At 38.5% G+C, this 20,132-nt stretch overlaps 1 protein-coding gene across 1 annotated transcript in view; it reads right to left on the bottom strand.

The window, feature by feature from the left end:
- LOC126159437 (uncharacterized) overlaps positions 1 to 20,132 on the bottom strand; it is a 199,733-nt gene that overhangs the window by 98,769 nt on the left and 80,832 nt on the right. Inside the window, exon 5 of the mRNA XM_049916547.1 lies at positions 3,113 to 3,183. Coding sequence (XP_049772504.1) covers positions 3,144 to 3,183 — 40 coding nt within the window. The 3' untranslated portion in view covers positions 3,113 to 3,143. The remainder of the gene's footprint in view (positions 1 to 3,112; positions 3,184 to 20,132) is intronic.

Here is a 20,132-nt window from a genome sequence, read left to right as displayed (position 1 = left end):
GAAGAGGAGTAGGGAGAAGAAATAGAAACTTTGAAGTTTGCCAATGGCCTATGCCAATTCTGTCAGAGACTGCAAAGGACTTGGAAGGGCAGCTGAATGGAATGGACAGTATCTTCAAAGGAGGACATAAGATAAACAGCAAATGAGTTTTGCTATTTGGGAAGCAAAATCAGTGGTGATGTTCAAAGTAAGGAGGATATAGAATGTAGACTGGCAATGGCAAAAAAAAAGCAGTTCTGAAGAACATAAATCCTTTGACATCAAACATAGATTTAAGTGTCAGGAAGTCCTTTCTGAAAGCATTTGTAAGGAGTGTAGCTTTGTATGGAAGTGAAACATGGGTGATAAACAGTTTAGGCAAGAAGACACTAGAAGCTTTTGAAAAGTGGTGCTACTTCAGAAGAATGCTGAAGATTAGATGGGTAGATCACGTACTGGATGAAATTGGGGAGAAGAGAAATTTGTGGTACATACTAATTAAAAGAAGGGATCAGTTAGCAGGACACATTCAGAGGCATCAAGTGATCAAAATGGCTCTGAGCACTATGGGACTTAACTTCTGCAGGGTGTCTACGTGGACAAGAAAAACATATTCCCGGATTTTTCCCGGATTTCCCGGTTAAAAACACAATTTCTCCCGGATGAAATTACGTATAAAGCGGGTGAAAATACATCCGTGTTAAGTATCAGTATACATTCCCTCGGAGCTTAAAAACCTATCAGTCCTTTGAATCGTAAAGGCCTTATACCGGCGGAGGACGTCCCAGCACTCTAGGAAACGAAATCCAGGGAAAACAATGCGTTTGGGAAGTTGTTTGATGCGAGACAATATACACAGAGTTTATTTTCGTATTTCGAAAGTATATACACAAATTCCACAAATTACAGCACGGTAGCTTCCGAAACTATAGAGATTGCGTGGAGCGATGCACTTTTGTCATCCAGTCATAGCTCATGTCACGTGATCTCGCTAGCAAATGACGGCAGTTAGAGCACGAGGCCTACGAGAAAGACAGGCCGCGGCGCGTACGTTACGATGATAGGCCGAGCTCACTCAACTCAGCAAAGTGCGTTTCTACACCGGTTAACTCTTAAGTAGATGTGTATGTCCGAACGAGAATTGCATCGTTCATTGGCATCCACTGTTATTAGTCCTACAATGATAGGAAGTCCGTAGGCCTACTAACAGGCTCTAATTTGGCAATTAAAATCGTGCCAAAATGATTATCAGTTGCGTAGAAAAGTCGAGGTGTTCTGGCACGAAGAGACTTGTGACATTGCTCAGTAACACATTATGCACATTTTTTTGAAGGTCAATTACACTTTTTGCCATCGATTGTATATTTTTTTATCTATGAAAGAACAACATTAAATATGAAAACTAACTTGAAGCTCGGTCTTTTTTTAGCGTGTGTTACACGTTAAGTCATATCAAATACAAATGTGCCGGTAAAATTTTAAATACTGGCATAAATGACATCTTCTGGGCCCGACATTTCTCAAATGGCTGATCCTCAAAGTGTTAACGTTTTGAATGAGAGTTATAACGCCCTGTGATTTAAGAAATTCACTGCACATTCTCACACGTAACATAAATCATCTTGCGTGGAAATTTACTTTGAAAGTAACGCATCTCAAGCCACTATTCGTAATATTTTCTGGTGATCTGTTAGGAATGTAAACAATTGAGACGTGACGCACATCGAATGCACGTTAGTTATTACGGACGTACTGCATAATCTTCGACCTAAAGCCTTTGACACTTTTCGGTGTCGGCAAACTGGTCTGTGCATTGTGTAAATTACCCATTTTCTATGCAACTAAACTTTTATTTTGGTGTTACTCTCTGATTTATGTTTCATTGCTGCAGTATTATTCAGCATTAGTGGACTAAAGTTCTTTGTCAGCGTATCAGATCTTACCCGTCAAACCTATAAAACTTTAACTGAAATCTAAAACAATGAAAAATCCCGGAATTCTACAAAATTCCCGGGTTTTTCCCGGGTTTGTCCCGGATGAAAAAATTCCCGGGTTTTTCCCGGATCTCCCGGATGTCCCGGGCCGTATACACCCTGTTCTGAGGTCATCAGTCATAAAGGGCTCACCAATTAGTACTGGAGGGAAGTGTGTGTGTGTGTGTGTGTGTGTGTGTGTGTGTGTGTGTGTGTGACGGGAATAAAATCATTGAGAGAGACCAAGAGATGAATACACTAAGCAGATTCAGAGGGATGTAGGTTGATGAAGAGATGTAGGTTCATGAGTAGATGAAGAGGCTTGCACAGGATACAGTAGCATGGAGAGCTGCATCAAACCAGTCTTTGGACTGAAGACCACAACAACAAAAAAGAAGGTAGGTCTGAAAAGTCCCAGATGCTAAATATCCAATGTCTTCTTTAGTACTTGCATATACATAGCGTCTACTTGTTCCTGTTTCAGGGGTTAACCTTTGAAGTCACATATTGCCAGTATACATATTCTTGAATAATTGGGTGAAAGCAAACAGGATGGGAAAGAGATAGGAAGGATGTACTGACTTTCGGCCACATAGGGCATTGCAGCTATGCAATGGTGAGAGTTGAAAATTTGACACCCTGACTCGAACCCTGATGCTCTGCTTCTCTAGAACAGTTGCCTTCACTGCCTTGGTCATCTGGGCATTCTTTCTGTCAGACCAAATTCCCAACTTCCCACTCACCGCATAGCAACAACCACCACCCATTACCCTCCTACTCGCAGATTTCTGATTCCCATAGGAGTTCTTCAAATGTTGGTTATGCATTTGCACCAAAACTTTTTCCACATTACTTTTTAAATAGTGGCATCTGATTACTTCATGCAACCCTAGCATACAATCGGACTCATTTTTGTGGAGACATTAAGATCATGATCACATTAAGTACATTGTGGACTGCACATCACCACAATTATGTGTGATCTTTCTCAACAGTGAAACTAGTCAGAAAAATGGCTTCAAGTAAGAAGAAAAACAAGCATCTGCAAAGATGCAGCCTGCTCATGTTATATTATATACCTGGATCTATGGGCATAAGTTAAATAAAAATAAATAAATAACATGTACATTAAAAATGGTCTTTCTCAGATGTATCTATACCTGACTCCTCTGAAGCAGAGTTTTCTCCCATTCAAGACGGGCAGCCAGTTCTCCAGCAATCTTTCACTACCCTGAAATAGAATGGGTCTGTGTAAAAGTTATATGACAAAAAATGTAAATTTACAAAACTCATGCAATATTACACATTTGCCATTTGAGAATCAAAGTCTAATATCTTCCCAAAGACATTAGAGATTAAGTAACAGCATAGTAGGAGGTTCATGAAAAGTGACTAACACATCTCAGAATGATTTACGGAAACATCAGAAAATCTTAAAGTGAGTGTTACATGGACTTTGTATCTTATTTCAGTTTGCTGTTTAAGTGGGTAAAGAAGACTCAATGAATCAGCAAGCATTCACAAATTTTACATGGGAACCATAGGTGAGCACATTCATAAGGTGTCATTACTCATTTGGCAGGCAATTAAAAAACATTGCTACCCACTGACTGGATATTTGAGCACAGCCTACATAGTTGTCAGATCTCCTATTATAATGTCTCAAGGTCAATTGTTAGACTCAAAAATCGATGGAAATTTATTCCCATTTGCTGAGGAAATGATAACAGCTACATTAACCTCCCCTAACTTCTCCCATTTCTACACCAACTGTGAGAGTCTTGTCATTTGTGTTCTGTTCAATGAAGGTTTAGCATCATAAAGTGTCATCAGAGATCAGCCACCAACATCCCCCCCCCCCCGCCCCCCCAAGACAAAATAAAAAGGATGAGAATTAATCCATCTCTGCTCCACCCCCTCTAAGAGTGTGTGTGTGTGTGTGTGTGTGTGTGTGTGTGTGTGTGTGTGTGTGTGAGAGAGAGAGAGAGAGAGAGAGAGAGAGAGAGAGAGAGAGAGAGAGATTTCATGATACTTCTTTTTTTCCCTTTTTTCAGATATATTGTGGCAGTAGCAACATCTATGTGAGTTATCTTTTTGCTTTGCGTCTAAATTACTCCAGCAGCATCCCACAATAGGCCTATCTGAAATACCGGTTCAGGAGATGCCGCTGTTTGTTTCTTCAACCCACTGAGCCGCAGTTAAATGTTCCCAGTGTACTACTACTCTTTGCCTTTATCCATAATTTCATTGTCAGTAGCTCCAACTGTGCAAATACAAGCAGACTGTGACTGCCATGTAGTAAAGAAAGCTGAGAATGTTATACACAGTGCTAAAGTGCAGTTTACACATATGGAGTAGGATAAGTTAAGTCGTTCAATGCCATACACCGATGCTCATATCATGACAGAGTATTACCCATCTTACTCTCCCCCGGATATTGGCTTCTCAGGTGTGAAGCTATCCATCATATGAATGAACAAGGATGCAGCACTCAAGACAACATCTGGAGACTTTTCCATTTATTGACATCGTTCAAGACTTATTAACTCACTGGCCTATGCGGTGCATTACAGATTGTGTTTGACAGTCTGAACTAGTGGCAACCATATGACAAAGCTGTATTCAGTGAGCCTGTGTGTTACATATATGTACATAATGTACATGTAGATGACTTAACAGTGTATAAACTCATGTGTCCATGCAGTGCAAAACTGACTGCTATCATGCCATACATATTAAATCCATAAACCAAATTTACAGATGGCATATAAGTTTTATATTGGACCCATCTGTCTGAACACTGTAGAGACGGAATTCAGGATGAGTAAGGAACAATTTGGAAACTACAGCACAGCTGTTGATGTAGTGGGGTAAAAGTGTTCTAAGAAAAAAAAGAAAAGGGGAAAAAAGGATGATGATTTGCTGCACACAATGTAATACAATGAATAATATTATTATCTTACAAAACTGTTTATTTTTTCACAATCCCATCCTGTCACTTAATGTGATTTAAGCATTTATAAAGACATGCAGTCACTTTAGTTCCACAAGTAAGGTGTTTGTTCCTTTATCACAAATCCATACAGAAAGAGTGTCATTACCATCCTTCCACCAACTTGCTAAGCTGTAACGACTGGACTTTTTTGCATGTTTATACCGAAAACAAAGATCACATATAACTAAACACTTTTTTGTGTTTTAAAGTTGCATATGCTGCTGCTAATGCTACATATTTACAACAGTTGATAAACAGTTCACCTGTTTACATAACAACTCACAAAGGATGAAAATGTCTCAATGGGTAGTATTACTCCTTGCCTCAAGATGACAACTAAATAAGTATTAGTGGTAATAATTAGTCAGAATGTTGTCAGTTGAGACAAAGTCATCACAGCCACCTGACATAAAAATTATGCTGTTTAATTCTAAGTATAGTTAAGTAATGGCAGGAAAATGGATCAGTGTGGGAATGAAGTCAAATCACGAACTCTACTCAATGTTGGCTTGCAAAAACCTGAGTATTGTGATAGGAGACTCATATTATCATACCAACTGAACCACCAAAATTATCATGTTCATCTTCATGTTCCTGAATGCATGATGAGTCCGCACCTCTCACCATATGAGGGTATATCCATAACCACCACTCAACTGAACACGTTCTGATATGAGAAGAGCACCTGATCCCACTCTTCATCGGTCCAGTCCCTACGTGACCACTGATGGGGATGGACATGCTGCAAATGCACTCCTGAGTCTCTGAGCTGTGACTTAACAATGCATGTGCAGATGTGTGTGGCACCCTATGGCCAATACGAACTACTACTATGCATTGAACATGTATCTTCTGTGGGCTCAAAACTTCATCATTTGCATGTTTTGTTCACAGTTTCTGTACTTTCCAAGGAACTTAGCAAAAAGGCAGTAGAGCATCAATTATTGAAAAGTTGGCAACTGAACAACCAATTACCCAAAATGTTATTTGCTTGTGTGAAGACATTCTTGGAAACGTTAAAGGATGGGTGGGGGTCAATGGTACATATGCAGGACACTAAATCATTCAGGACAGTGAAATTGTAAACCTCGTCACTGAAAGTTGACACTTCCAGCATCTCATCAATTAGTGGCCCGTAAAATGAAGATGAGAAATATGCTGTTTTCTTCTGAAACAATTACATGTTTACATTCTGCCTTGTGACAGTTTCAAGCTCAAAATCAATGTGAGCAATATCATTTACCTGTCCTGCTCGTAAGCAGCTAAGCTTGTGTAGAGAGGTCACAATTAAAGATTTTTGTGTTAATTCTATACATATGTACTGCACATGTAAAATGGACACATATTTTTTGTTTGCTATGCTGTAGAACATACATTCCTACTGCAACTGCCTATGTAATAATAATAATAATAATAATAATAATAATAATAATAATAATAATAATAACCAATACAGATTAAGCGTGGAATATACCAAGGAGACTCATTAAGTCCTTTCTGGTTCTGTCTTGCTCTGAACCCACTATCCAACATGCTAAATAATACAAATTATGGATACAATATTACTGGAACATACCCACACAAAATCACACATTTGCTATACATGGATGATCTAAAACTACTGGCAGCAACAAATCAACAACTCAACCAATTACTAAAGATAACAGAAGTATTCAGCAATGATATAAATATGGCTTTTGGAACAGACAAATGTAAGAAAAATAGCATAGTCAAGGGCAAACACACTAAACAAGAAGATTACATATTGGATAACCACAGCGACTGCATAGAAGCGATGGAAAAAACAGATGCCTATAAATACCAAGGATACAGACAAAAAATAGGAATAGATAATACAAATATTAAAGAAGAACTAAAAGAAAAATATAGACAAAGACTAACAAAAATACTGAAAACAGAATTGACAGCAAGAAACAAGACAAAAGCTATAAATACTTATGCTATACCAGTATTGACCTACTCATTTGGAGTAGTGAAATGGAGTGACACAGACCTAGAAGCACTCAATACACTTACACGATCACAATGCCACAAATATAGAATACATCACATACATTCAGCAACAGAAAGATTCACATTAAGCAGAAAGGAAGGTGGAAGGGGATTTATAGATATAAAAAACCTACATTATGGACAGGTAGACAATTTAAGAAAATTCTTTCTAGAACGAGCAGAAACTAGCAAAATACACAAAGCAATCATTCATATAAATACATCAGCTACACCATTGCAATTTCATAACCACTTCTACAACCCTTTAGATCACATAACATCAACAGATACAAAGAAAGTAAATTGGAAAAAGAAAACACTACACGGCAAGCACCCGTATCATCTAACACAGCCACACATAGATCAAGACGCATCCAACACATGGCTAAGAAACGGCAATATATACAGTGAGACGGAAGGATTCATGATCGCAATACAGGATCAAACAATAAACACCAGATATTACAGCAAGCATATTATTAAAGATCCCAATACCACAACAGATAAATGCAGACTTTGCAAACAACAAATAGAAACAGTAGATCACATCACAAGCGGTTGTACAATACTAGCAAATACAGAATACCCCAGAAGACATGACAATGTAGCAAAAATAATACATCAACAACTTGCCATAAAACATAAACTAATAAAACAACACGTTCCCACATACAAGTACACACCACAAAATATACTGGAGAATGATGAATACAAATTATACTGGAACAGAACGATTATAACAGATAAAACAACACCACATAACAAACCTGACATCATACTCACCAATAAAAAGAAGAAATTAACACAACTAATTGAAATATCCATACCCAACACAACAAATATACAGAAGAAAACAGGAGAAAAAATTGAAAAATACATCCAACTGGCTGAGGAAGTCAAGGACATGTGGCATCAGGATAAAGTCGACATTATCCCAATTATACTATCAACTACAGGAGTCATACCTCACAATATTCACCAGTACATCAATGCAATACAGCTACATCCAAACATATATATACAACTACAAAAATCTGTAATTATTGATGTTGTTGTTGTGGTCTTCAGTCCTGAGACTGGTTTGATGCAGCTCTCCATGCTACTCTATCCTGTGCAAGCTTCTTCATCTCCCAGTACCTACTGCAACCTACATCCTTCTGAATCTGCTTAGTGTATTCATCTCTTGGTCTCCCTCTACGATTTTTACCCTCCACACTGCCCTCCAATGCTAAATTTGTGATCCCTTGATGCCTCAAAACATGTCCTACCAACCGATCCCTTCTTCTAGTCAAGTTGTGCCACAAACTTCTCTTCTCCCCAATCCTATTCAACACCTCCTCATTAGTTACGTGATCTACCCACCTTATCTTCAGCATTCTTCTGTAGCACCACATTTCGAAAGCTTCTATTCTCTTCTTGTCCAAACTAGTTATCGTCCATGTTTCACTTCCATACATGGCTACACTCCATACAAATACTTTCAGAAACGACTTCCTGACACTTAAATCTATACTCGATGTTAACAAATTCCTCTTCTTGAGAAACGCTTTCCTTGCCATTGCCAGTCTACATTTTATATCCTCTCTACTTCGACCATCATCGGTTATTTTACTCCCTAAATAGCAAAACTCCTTTACTACTTAAGTGTCTCATTTCCTAATCTAATTCCCTCAGCATCACCCGACTTAATTTGACTACATTCCATTATCCTCGTTTTACTTTTGTTGATGTTCATCTTATATCCTCCTTTCAAGACACTGTCCATTCCCTTCAACTGCTCTTCCAAGTCCTTTGCTGTCTCTGACAGAATTACAATGTCATCGGCGAACCTCAAAGTTTTTACTTCTTCTCCATGAATTTTAATACCTACTCCGAATTTTTCTTTTGTTTCCTTTACTGCTTGCTCAATATACAGATTGAATAACATCGGGAGAGGCTACAACCCTGTCTTACTCCTTTCCCAACCACTGCTTCCCTTTCATGCCCCTCGACTCTTATAACTGCCATCTGATTTCTGTACAAACTGTAAATAGCCTTTCGCTCCCTGTATTTTACCCCTGCCACCTTCAGAATTTGAAAGAGAGTATTCCAGTTAACATTGTCAAAAGCTTTCTCTAAGTCTACAAATGCTAGAAACGTAGCTTTGCCTTTTCTTCATCTTTCTTCTAAGATAAGTCGTAAGGTCAGTATTGCCTCACGTGTTCCAACATTTCTACGGAATCCAAACTGATCTTCCCCGAGGTCGGCTTCTACCAGTTTCTCCATTCGTCTGTAAAGAATTCGTGTTAGTATTTTGCAGCTGTGACTTATTAAACTGATAGTTCGGTAATTTTCACATCTGTCAACACCTGCTTTCTTTGGGATTGGAATTATTATATTCTTCTTGAAGTCTGAGGGTATTTCGCCTGTCTCATACATCGTGCTCACCAGATGGTAGAGTTTTGTCATGACTGGCTCTCCCGAGGCCATCAGTAGTTCAAATGGAATGTTGTCTACTCCCGGGGCCTTGTTTCGACTCAAGTCTTTCAGTGCTCTGTCAAACTCTTCACGCAGTATCTTATCTCCCATTTCGTCTTCATCTACATCCTCTTCCATTTCCATAATATTGTCCTCAAGTACATCGCCCTTGTATAAACCCTCTATATACTCCTTCCACCTTTCTGCCTTCCCTTCTTTGCTTAGAACTGGGTTGCCATCTGAGCTCTTGATATTCATACAAGTGGTTCTCTTCTCTCCAAAGGTCTCTTTAATTTTCCTGTAGGCAGTATCTATCTTACCCCTAGTGAGACAAGCCTCTACATCCTTACATTTGTCCTCTAGCCATCCCTGCTTAGCCATTTTGCACTTCCTGTCGATATCATTTTTGAGACGTTTGTATTCCTTTTTGCCTGCTTCATTTACTGCATTTTTATATTTTCTCCTTTCATCAATTAAATTCAATATTTCTTCTGTTACCCAAGGATTTCTATTAGCCCTCGTCTTTTTACCTACTTGATCCTCTGCTGCCTTCACTACTTCATCCCTCAGAGCTACCCATTCTTCTTCTACTGTATTTCTTTCCCCCATTCCTGTCAATTGTTCCCTTATGCTCTCCCTGAAACTCTCTACAACCTCTGGTTCTTTCAGTTTATCCAGGTCCCATCTCCTTAAATTCCCACCTTTTTGCAGTTTCTTCAGTTTCAATCTGCAGTTCATAACCAATAGATTGTGGTCAGAATCCACATCTGCCCCAGGAAATGTCTTACAATTTAAAACCTGGTTCCTAAATCTCTGTCTTACCATTATATAATCTATCTGATACCTATTAGTATCTCCAGGATTCTTCCAGGTATACAACCTTCTTTTATGATTCTTGAACCAAGTGTTGGCTATGATTAAGTTATGCTCTGCGCAAAATTCTACAAGGCGGCTTCCTCTTTCATTCCTTCCCCCCAATCCATATTCACCTACTATGTTTCCTTCTCTCCCTTTTCCTACTGACGAATTCCAGTCACCCATGACTATTAAATTTTCGTCTCCCTTCACTACCTGAATAATTTCTTTTATCTCGTCATACATTTCATCTATTTCTTCATCATCTGCAGAGGTAGTTGGCATATAAACTTGTACTACTGTAGTAGGCATTGGCTTTGTGTCTATCTTGGCCACAATAATGCGTTCACTATGCTGTTTGTAGTAGCTAACCCGCACTCCTATTTTTTTATTCATTATTAAACCTACACCTGCATTACCCCTATTTGATTTTGTATTTATAACCCTGTAATCACCTGACCAAAAGTCTTGTTCCTCCTGCCACCGAACTTCACTAATTCCCACTATATCTAACTTTAACCTATCCATTTCCCTTTTTAAATTTTCTAACCTACCTGCCCGATTAAGGGATCTGACATTCCACGCTCCGATCCGTAGAACGCCAGTTTTCTTTCTCCTGATAACGACGTCCTCCTGAGTAGTCCCCGCCCGGAGATCCGAATGGGGGACTATTTTACCTCCGGAATATTTTACCCAAGAGGACGCCATCATCATTTAATCATACAGTAGAGCTGCATGTCCTCGGGAAAAATTACGGCCGTAGTTTCCCCTTGCTTTCAGCCGTTCGCAGTACCAGCACAGCAAGGCCGTTTTGGTTAATGTTACAAGGCCAGATCAGTCAATCATCCAGACTGTTGCCCCTGCAACTACTGAAAAGGCTGCTGCCCCTGTTCAGGAACCACATGTTTGTCTGGCCTCTCAACAGATACCCCTCCGTTGTGGTTGCACCTACGTTACGGCCATCTGTATCGCTGAGGCACGCAAGCCTCCCCACCAACGGCAAGGTCCATGGTTCATGGGGGGGATTATTGATACATGTTCAATTACCCGAAAGTTCCTAAATGCAATATAACATATACCATACAGTTACAAGGAAGTCACGCTTGACCGAGGTCCGCGTCACGTTCCATTTTTAACCAGACTTAAGTCTGAGAAAAAAAAGTCAATAATAATAATAATAATAATAATAATAGACATTCATTTCATTAAGAATGTAAGTAGTTTTTATTGTTAAATTTGTAAATAAAAGTATACAGGTCAATCAACCAAATAAATTGGTTTTCTGAACACATACAGACAGGTGTGTGTCACCCTGTGGCCACTATATGCTGCACGCAAGTAGAATATGCAATTCCTACATACGCTACGACTTTTTCCCTGTTCTTCTTGCAGGTTATTTGTGATTTCCTAAGAATTTGCATGGAATACACATTGAAATAGTATGTGTATCGTTCAAGAGACTGCAACCATCATTGGTGCACAGTCTTAAGTGGCATTTTCCCTGAATAATCACATCTACTAACCGTTAAGTGTGCCCTACAAATAAAACTGTTGGACAAGTGTGTGTGAATTTCTCTGCACCATATTTTAGCAAAGGAGTGACTGAACAAAAATTAGACCAACATGAGGTTTTTAAATAAGTGTATCAAGACTGTACTTACCATTTCAGTGGAATTTCTCATAACATTTGCACTATATTGAGGTCCCAGCACAGTCAAATAGCACAGACACTGACTCTAAATGCCTTTCCAAGTGTCACAACAGTGGACTGACACACCGGACCACCGTGCCACAAGGGGTGACAGCCGAGTCAGTGGCGCTTGCTGAGACAGCAATGTCAAGTCAGCAACACTGGCCAATTCAGTGACAGTTGGGTGAGCTGTGCTTGCCCAGAAAGTGACAGTTGAGCAAGCAGGGCTTGCTCAGAAAGTGACAATCGAGTCAGTGTACTTGCTCAGACAGTGACAGTCAAGTGAGTGGTGCTTGCCGAGTCAGTAACTACTGGCGGGAGACAACATTACTGCCTGAAGCCAGACATCGCAATTGCCACAAAATGCTAGATGGTGTGGTGTTGTGTCCAAAGAACACCAATGTCAGTGGCTCTGTAAAGGTGGCATGGGTTAAGTCACAAATGCACGTATTAAACACTACTGGAAAGGGGCTAATGGAGGATGACTATGTCTCCAAGACAGAAAAACTCAGCAACAGACTCCATTCCAAAACTGGTACAGAATTTAAGGCAGAACATGTCTCACCTATGCTGCTGACTACTTGAAGCGTAAACTGTATCCCTTTGCCTTCCAACTCATAACACTTGAGGCCAAGGTAGGACTCCTTCAGATTATTCCAGGTGTGTACTTTACCACTAGTCTGAGACCCACCCACAAAGTATAAATGAGAAGTATTATCATATACTACTTGTATTTTGGAAAGCAAGAATAAGGATTTTCATGCCATATATCCCCGTATTTGAAGTTCACTGCCAGATTCAGATTCAGATTCTTTATTCACCATTGACCACCTGAGGTGGAATAGGCAATTTACATGGATATCATACAACACTTTCCTTGAATAGTCCCTTAAAGCTAAATGAGTATTGCAAATAGTGCCCATATATGACAACACACACCATAACATAAGATAAATACATGAGAACAGATGACTGCAACAGGAACTCCAAAAGGTGTCAGACCCACCTGATTGAGGTACTTAAAGAAAAGACACAAAATGAGAAAGAAAAGTAGGAATTAATTGCGATGAACCGTGAAACAGAGATTGAGACAAATGAACTCTTAGACAAAATAGACAAACAGGTGCAAGCCCCCTTGACACCTGCAGTCACCTTTACTAGTGAACCAAAAACTAAAGAGCTACAAGTATAGAACAGACAAAAGCTAAACAGGCAACAACCACGTTCCTCAAATCAACAACTAACCAGGAGATGAAAGCAATTAGACAATGATAAAAAATGTCCTAGAAAGAAAAATTATACACCAGCTCGATTAGAGCAACCACAATAGCACTCACAGTAGAAACCGCTATACAGAACAACTGCCACAAATTTATTGAAAAAGTCAAAGACGAACACCATCATTGGTGAAAGGCCCAGAAAACGAAAACCACTTGTAGCCGTCTACTACATACTAGACACACTGACCAATGGAGAACTTTTAGAAAGCCTCTTTAACAACGAAATTTCCTGAATGACACCACATGTGAGGAGTTTGACAGGGTCATGAAAATTAGATTCCAGGCAGGACCAAAGTCATGTGGCTACAACCACCAGGTATACAGACTGAGACACTGGCAATTAAAGTCTACATTGCTGTTAATCAGTGGTTTAACTGCCACGACCTCAGCCACAGCACTAAGGAAGCGAGAGATAACATGCACAAAATATGGACAATCAGGACACAAATGCACAGAGTGCAGCTCAAGTGAGACCATTGTCTGCATATCCTGCAAAAACAGATGCCATACTTATAATAGGGCTACAGCAGGGGACTGCCAAACATACAAACAACTACGCAACAACTACTGTCGATTCGAAAATATTGATTATGACAGTTAAATTCAAATAAATAAGAGATGTGAATGCAGTAAAGGATACCTCAACCACCAAGAGAAGCTACTGGAGAGCAATATCCTGACAGGCAAATAGGCCTCCTAACATATAACTTCATAGATGATGAGCAGTTTCCCACTCACACAAGTATGCTAACACTATAGGGCAATTACATACATAACACTATAGGGCAATACATCATGAAATGACATCTGGAGGATATGTTCTCTAACAGGTAGCCAAGAAAATCAAAAAACAAAGGTATTACTGCATGGATTTTCAGGCATCACTCATACGACATACAGAGGAGCTCGAGAACAAACTGATGATTAACTCACAAAAGAAAGCACAGAAAGCAGACTGTATAACAAAACAAACCAACCAGACAACTGGAGGACAACAAACAAACCATCACACTGATTACACCAAATCATGAATAAGCATATGGAACTCGTAAAAGTGAATATTACATTAAGCCAGTAAAATTCTGTTTCTGGAGGCATTCTTAACCCAGGCAATGAGATAAAAAAAATGCTCACCTGCATTATGGGAAGCAAACACCTCAAATGAGACTGACCAAAAAGCTTCATTTGCAGGGCAGGAAACAAACACCTCAAACACCACAATGCCTAGATTAATCAAAGTAGGCAAACTAAATGAGTAAAAATACAAAAGCAACACATGTGATTCATGCAGAAATACTAATACTTATGAAATATCTAATCCCCCAACTATATCAAGAGACACCACCATTCACTCATATAAACATGGATGACATAACCAAGGGAAATGGTGTGATGAAAAGAGACACATGAGATGCGTGTAACTGAAACAAGTGTAACTGTGTGCACCTCAAAGAAGATGCTTAAAATAATTACCATCATGGCACAATATCACACTCAGCTTCCCATCCAATTATAACACTCACTTGCAGTGACACAAACCAATGTTACCCTCTGGGAGGATTTTTAATTTTGACTGTGCGTGTGTCTAATGGATGAAGGTATCAGACAGTAATGTTGAGTATATTGTAATTAATAAAAAAACTAAACAGGCTCTTACTTTGGGCATAATGAAAGTAGTAAAGTTCATACTAATGAAACAATAAATGGTCACCAGCCCAATTAGGCACATTAAATTGAAATATAATGTTCAAGAAAATTGAATATTAGTTGTTGTAGTGACTTTCATTACGACTCCCTTTGAATAGCACACTGGATACACATGAATACACGGCAATCTAAGTTGTGGGTAGCAGTAATTACCATTAATGCACAAATCAGTAATCCTAGAAAGCAAGATTGTACCCCACTCATAATAATAACTGTTACAATCACTATCATTACATGACTCAGTACTGAGATGTTACTGCAGGAAGCACTGAATTAAGGTTGGACATGGAAAGGTTTCTGACTTAACTGACATATAAAAACCACAAATAAAATTAAATAATACTATAGTTACACTCAGCGCCGGCTTTAGGGCGCCGGGGCCCAAGGGGCGCCACATACTAAGCGCATGTTAAAAAAAAAAAAAAAAAATTACAATTTACAATCACCCATTTCGCGAAACTAAAATATTATTTAGTCTCATTCAACATACGTCACTAATCTCACGAATGCGCGATGAATTCGGGGTAGCAGAAGATAAATCATGCTGAATGCAATCTTCGTATTGTCTGCAACCATCCATGTTTGACGCGGGCTAGCACGGGCTCTACCAAAGCGCCTCTCTTATTTGTTTCAAGAACTGCAACAAGGAAGAGCCCATGCAGCCGCACCATCTCTCGTTCACAACAGAAACTACCGGTCGCTCCAAATAAAAGAAAATACAGACTGTGAAATATACATTACATTATGATTTAATTAATACGAATGTATTTATATCAAATATTTGTGACTTAATGACTCATGTACATTAATTAATAGATCATGCAATGCGTGCACTGCATTCATAGAGAATTCTCCCCTAACGTACTGAAATAATACAGCGCCACACAATGTTTGTTAGACTGCATATGTTGGCAGCGCTACGATTTGCACCCGCATGTCAGTAATTGTCAGTAAGAGTCGGAGGCAGTGGTCATGTTTTCGTGGCAGAATAATTGTGAGTGAAACGAGTGTCGTGACTGTGTCAACATTTTAATTTTCTGGTAGGTGCGAAAAACATTTTTATCTTTCAGTTCAGGTTTTTTCTAGTTGCGTCTACTGATAGGTGAATTTCTTTATTTGTTATAGATCGAATATTGTGGTCGCGAAATAGAGCAATGTCCAAGCAATAATTTGTCAAATTATTAAATCATGCCAGAAGAGAAGGAAATGATTAAAAAAAAGCTTTCTGGTTCAGAAAATCGGAAAAGAAAAGCTGAAAAAGAAAAAGTTCTTGAAGAAACTAAAAAGCACATGAATATTTATAAGTACCTTAAAGGAAATTCTAAGGCAAATACTTCAGATATTGAATCAAAAGTCCATGTATCAGCAAATATTTCTTCAGACTGTGAACAATTATACACAAAAAATATACAATCACCTATTGAAGGTGATCAAATTGACCAGCGCAGTACATCTTTGCATGAATCCTCTGATATTTCTCCAAGTCAAAAATCAACACATGACATCTGTGGTCGATGAAAGTATCAATGTTCTTGCAATAAAAGAATACAATGTTTCTGATGTAGGTACGTGGCCAAAAGTACTTAATGCTAGAGATATAGATCGCATTATAATATGTGGACCCTCATAAGTAAGTCTAAATAACTTTCCAAAAGATGAAAATGGGCGTCATTTCTCTTCAACTCATTACACAAGAAAACTATCAAACAAAGAAATTATCAGACGACGGTGGCTAGTTTATTCTGTATCAAACGACAGTGTCTTTTGCTTTGGTTGTCGACTGTTTGATTTAAAGTCAACTACTAATTTGACTACCACTGTGGGTTTCAGAAATTGGAAACATTTAAGTGAAACTCTGAAACTGCATGAAAATAGTCCTAACCACAAAAAAGCATTTACTCAATGGACTGAAGCTGAAATCAGGTTTAAAGCTGGATTAACTATTGACAAGGAAGAACAAAAGCTAATTTCTAAAGAAAGTTTACGATGGAGCAATGTGCTTCAAAGATTGATGCACATTACTTTGTATTTGGCTGAAAATAATATGGCATTCAGAGGGTTATCAGATAAATTATTTACCCCAAATAATGGAAAATTCTTAGGTCTTGTACAGTTATTGGCAAAGTTTGATCCAGTCACGGAAGAGCACGTCAGACTGGCATTGAATGGTGATTTGGCTGACCATTATTGCGGCAAAAATATACAAAATGAATTAATAGAACTCATGGCATCACACGTTATGTCTACAATCGTATTCCAGATGTGCCGACATAACAGAGGATGGTGTAAGAGTAAAAGAACATTTCATCTCATTTCTGCAAATAGATGATACAACCGGTGAAGGTCTCACAGAAAGCATTTTAAAAACATTGAGTGATCTTGACCTTAACATTAATGACTGCAGAGGACAGGGCTACGATAATGGCGCGAACATGAAGGGGAAAATAAAGGCGTCCAGAACAGAATTAAGAAGTTAAATCCACTAGCTTTTTTTGTGCCATGTGGATGCCATAGTTATAATTTGGTATTGTGTGATGCGGCAAAATCATCAGTAAAATCCGTGACACTGTTCGGAATGTTACAAAAAATGTTTAATCTATTTGCTGGATCGGTAAATAGATGGAAAATTTTGACCGACCATTTGAAGATATACACCCTGAAAAATGTAAGTGACACACGCTGGGAAGCTCGAATTGATAGCGTCAAAGTGGTTCGTTATCAATTATGCGAAATGCATGACGCTTTGGTTTCCTTGGCCGATGGTACTGAACAAAGCGATGCTGCGGTGACACACGAAGCGACAACACTAGGAGGACAATTAAAAGACTTCAGCTTCATTGTTTCTCTCGTGACATGGTATGATGTTCTGTTTCAAATTAACGTTGTGAGTAAAGCAAGTCAGTCACCCACAATCAACTTTGTCGAGTTTATGGGAATCCTTGACAAATGTTGCTCTTATTTGGAAACATATAGACAAACAGGTTTCGAACAAGCTATTGTAACAGCAACTGAACTGGCTTCGGATCTTGATACGCAGCCATTATTTAAACCAAAAATGCGATTAAGATGTATTAAACGCAGGCCGGGTGAAGAGGCTGTTGATGATCAAATAACTGACCCAAAAAAGAAGTTTAAAGTAGAGTTTTTCAATGCACTGTTGGACACCGTGCACATATCCATGAAAGAAAGATTTGAACAGATGCAAGAATTTTCTGCGACGTGGAGTTTCTTGTTTGACATTAAAAAAATCAAAATAAACAAGAACTAATACAATGCTGTTCTAAATTACAAGAAAAGTTAACTGTCAACATGAAGTCAGATATTGATGGAAATTTGCCGTGCGATGAAATTTTAGGCCTGCAACACTATCTTGAAGACAGCCAGGCAACGCCTATTGAAGCCTTAAACTTCATAAAAAAGCATAATCTTCAGGAGTTATATCCCAACATCTGGATAACATTACGTATTTTGCTAACAATACCAGTGACTGTCGCAAGCGGCGAACGCAGTTTTTCCAAACTGAAGTTGATGAAAACGTACTTGAGGTCTACAATGTCTCAAACAAGACTAACCAGTTTGGCCTCACTGTCCATTGAAAATGAAGTTGCAGAAAACCTGGACTTTGCTAATCTGATCAGAGACTTTGCCGACAGAAAAGAGAGAAAAGTAAAATTTTGGTTGTTTATAATTGTTTTTCATTAGGCGTAATATGTTTTTCGTTCAGATGACTGACAGAAAATATAGGTTTATGGCTTACAGTTATATTAAATTCAATAAAAATATGGTACCCAATTCAAAATTTGTGTTTTTTCGTTATACATATTACCTCATATATATAAAGATCAATTGTTGTGTGTTAGTCTCACCAAAAAAAAAAAAATGGTTTGACCAATTTGAATAATTTTTGTTTTGTTTTGTTCGCTTTAGTACAGGGGTGCTTCAGAAAAGAAAAGAAATATTTGGGATATACGAGCCTGTTTCAACCACATTTTACGCATCTTTTCTTTGTTTGGAACACGCAAAAACAATTTTCTGGAGTTTTTGTAGATGTACAGTGCAGTACTATGCAATATTTTTAGACAATTTCCCAAAACGTGAATGCCCAAACAATATATCACTGTTATACTGACTGTTATGGCAGCGACAGCAGCATGCTGGACTGACGTCACAGGCTACACAAGACTCACATGGAGCGTCTTAGCGGGCTTTCAGATTATTTGGATTTCATTTCCATTTAAAAAAATAAAACACTCAAATTTATGATGGAAAAAACCATGTTATGATCATAAGATGACGCCATTAACCACTTAAGACGATTTCTAGAAAACAGTCAAGTACCGTGTTGCAAAGCACTGCCAGGTTCGTTATTTATACAATAAAGGGCGCCAACTGGACGACTCGCCCGGGGCACCTGGATGGCTAAGGCCGGCCCTGGTTACACTGTTTATACTCCCATTTGTAGAAATGTATCAGATTTCTTTAGTAGCGATAATATTCTAATTATCTTTACAATATGAGAATAATATGGTGGGGACCCATAAACTGATACTGTATCATTAGTCAAACTCTATGATCATTTCAGTTGCAAGATTCAATACAACTAAATTTAATTCTGAGCTACACTTGGAATAGTTTATGTTTTCATCCTTCAAATCAAATTTACCAACAATAAGTTCTATTAACCTAAAATATTGAATATTACCCGATGAATATCACAATTACCAGTGTACCTACACACACCTATGTGACAATGACATAAGGGAGCAGCTAAGAGTGAACCATACCTATCCCAGCCGAGGTATTTGCGCATTTTTTATCTGGATGTGGACCTCATTCCATGAATTTAAACCATGTGAGTCAGACAGACACCAACCTGTACATGTGGGCAAGAAGTATCCCAAGAACATACAGCTTTTCCTGCAGACAGTATATGAACATCAGACACATATTATACCAAAACTACATAACACATAACCAAAAATAAGAAATAGGACAAACTTAACACATGAAAAGACAACATCCCCAAAGCTACATGAGAAAACTTCATGTAAACACAAACCTATTGATGGTGACCCTATACACAACCTCATGACAGATTCCATAGGGGAGTTGCATAAGAAGAAGAAGAAGAAGAAGAAGAAGAAGAAGAAAGCAACAATTCAATAAGTTAGTATGAGATCCAC

Source organism: Schistocerca cancellata, unplaced genomic scaffold (assembly GCF_023864275.1).
Source record: "Schistocerca cancellata isolate TAMUIC-IGC-003103 unplaced genomic scaffold, iqSchCanc2.1 HiC_scaffold_1143, whole genome shotgun sequence".
NCBI classification, from domain to species: domain Eukaryota; kingdom Metazoa; phylum Arthropoda; class Insecta; order Orthoptera; family Acrididae; genus Schistocerca; species Schistocerca cancellata.
The sequence above is the reverse complement of the archived record's forward strand: the minus strand, read 5'-3'. Positions and strand labels throughout refer to the sequence as shown.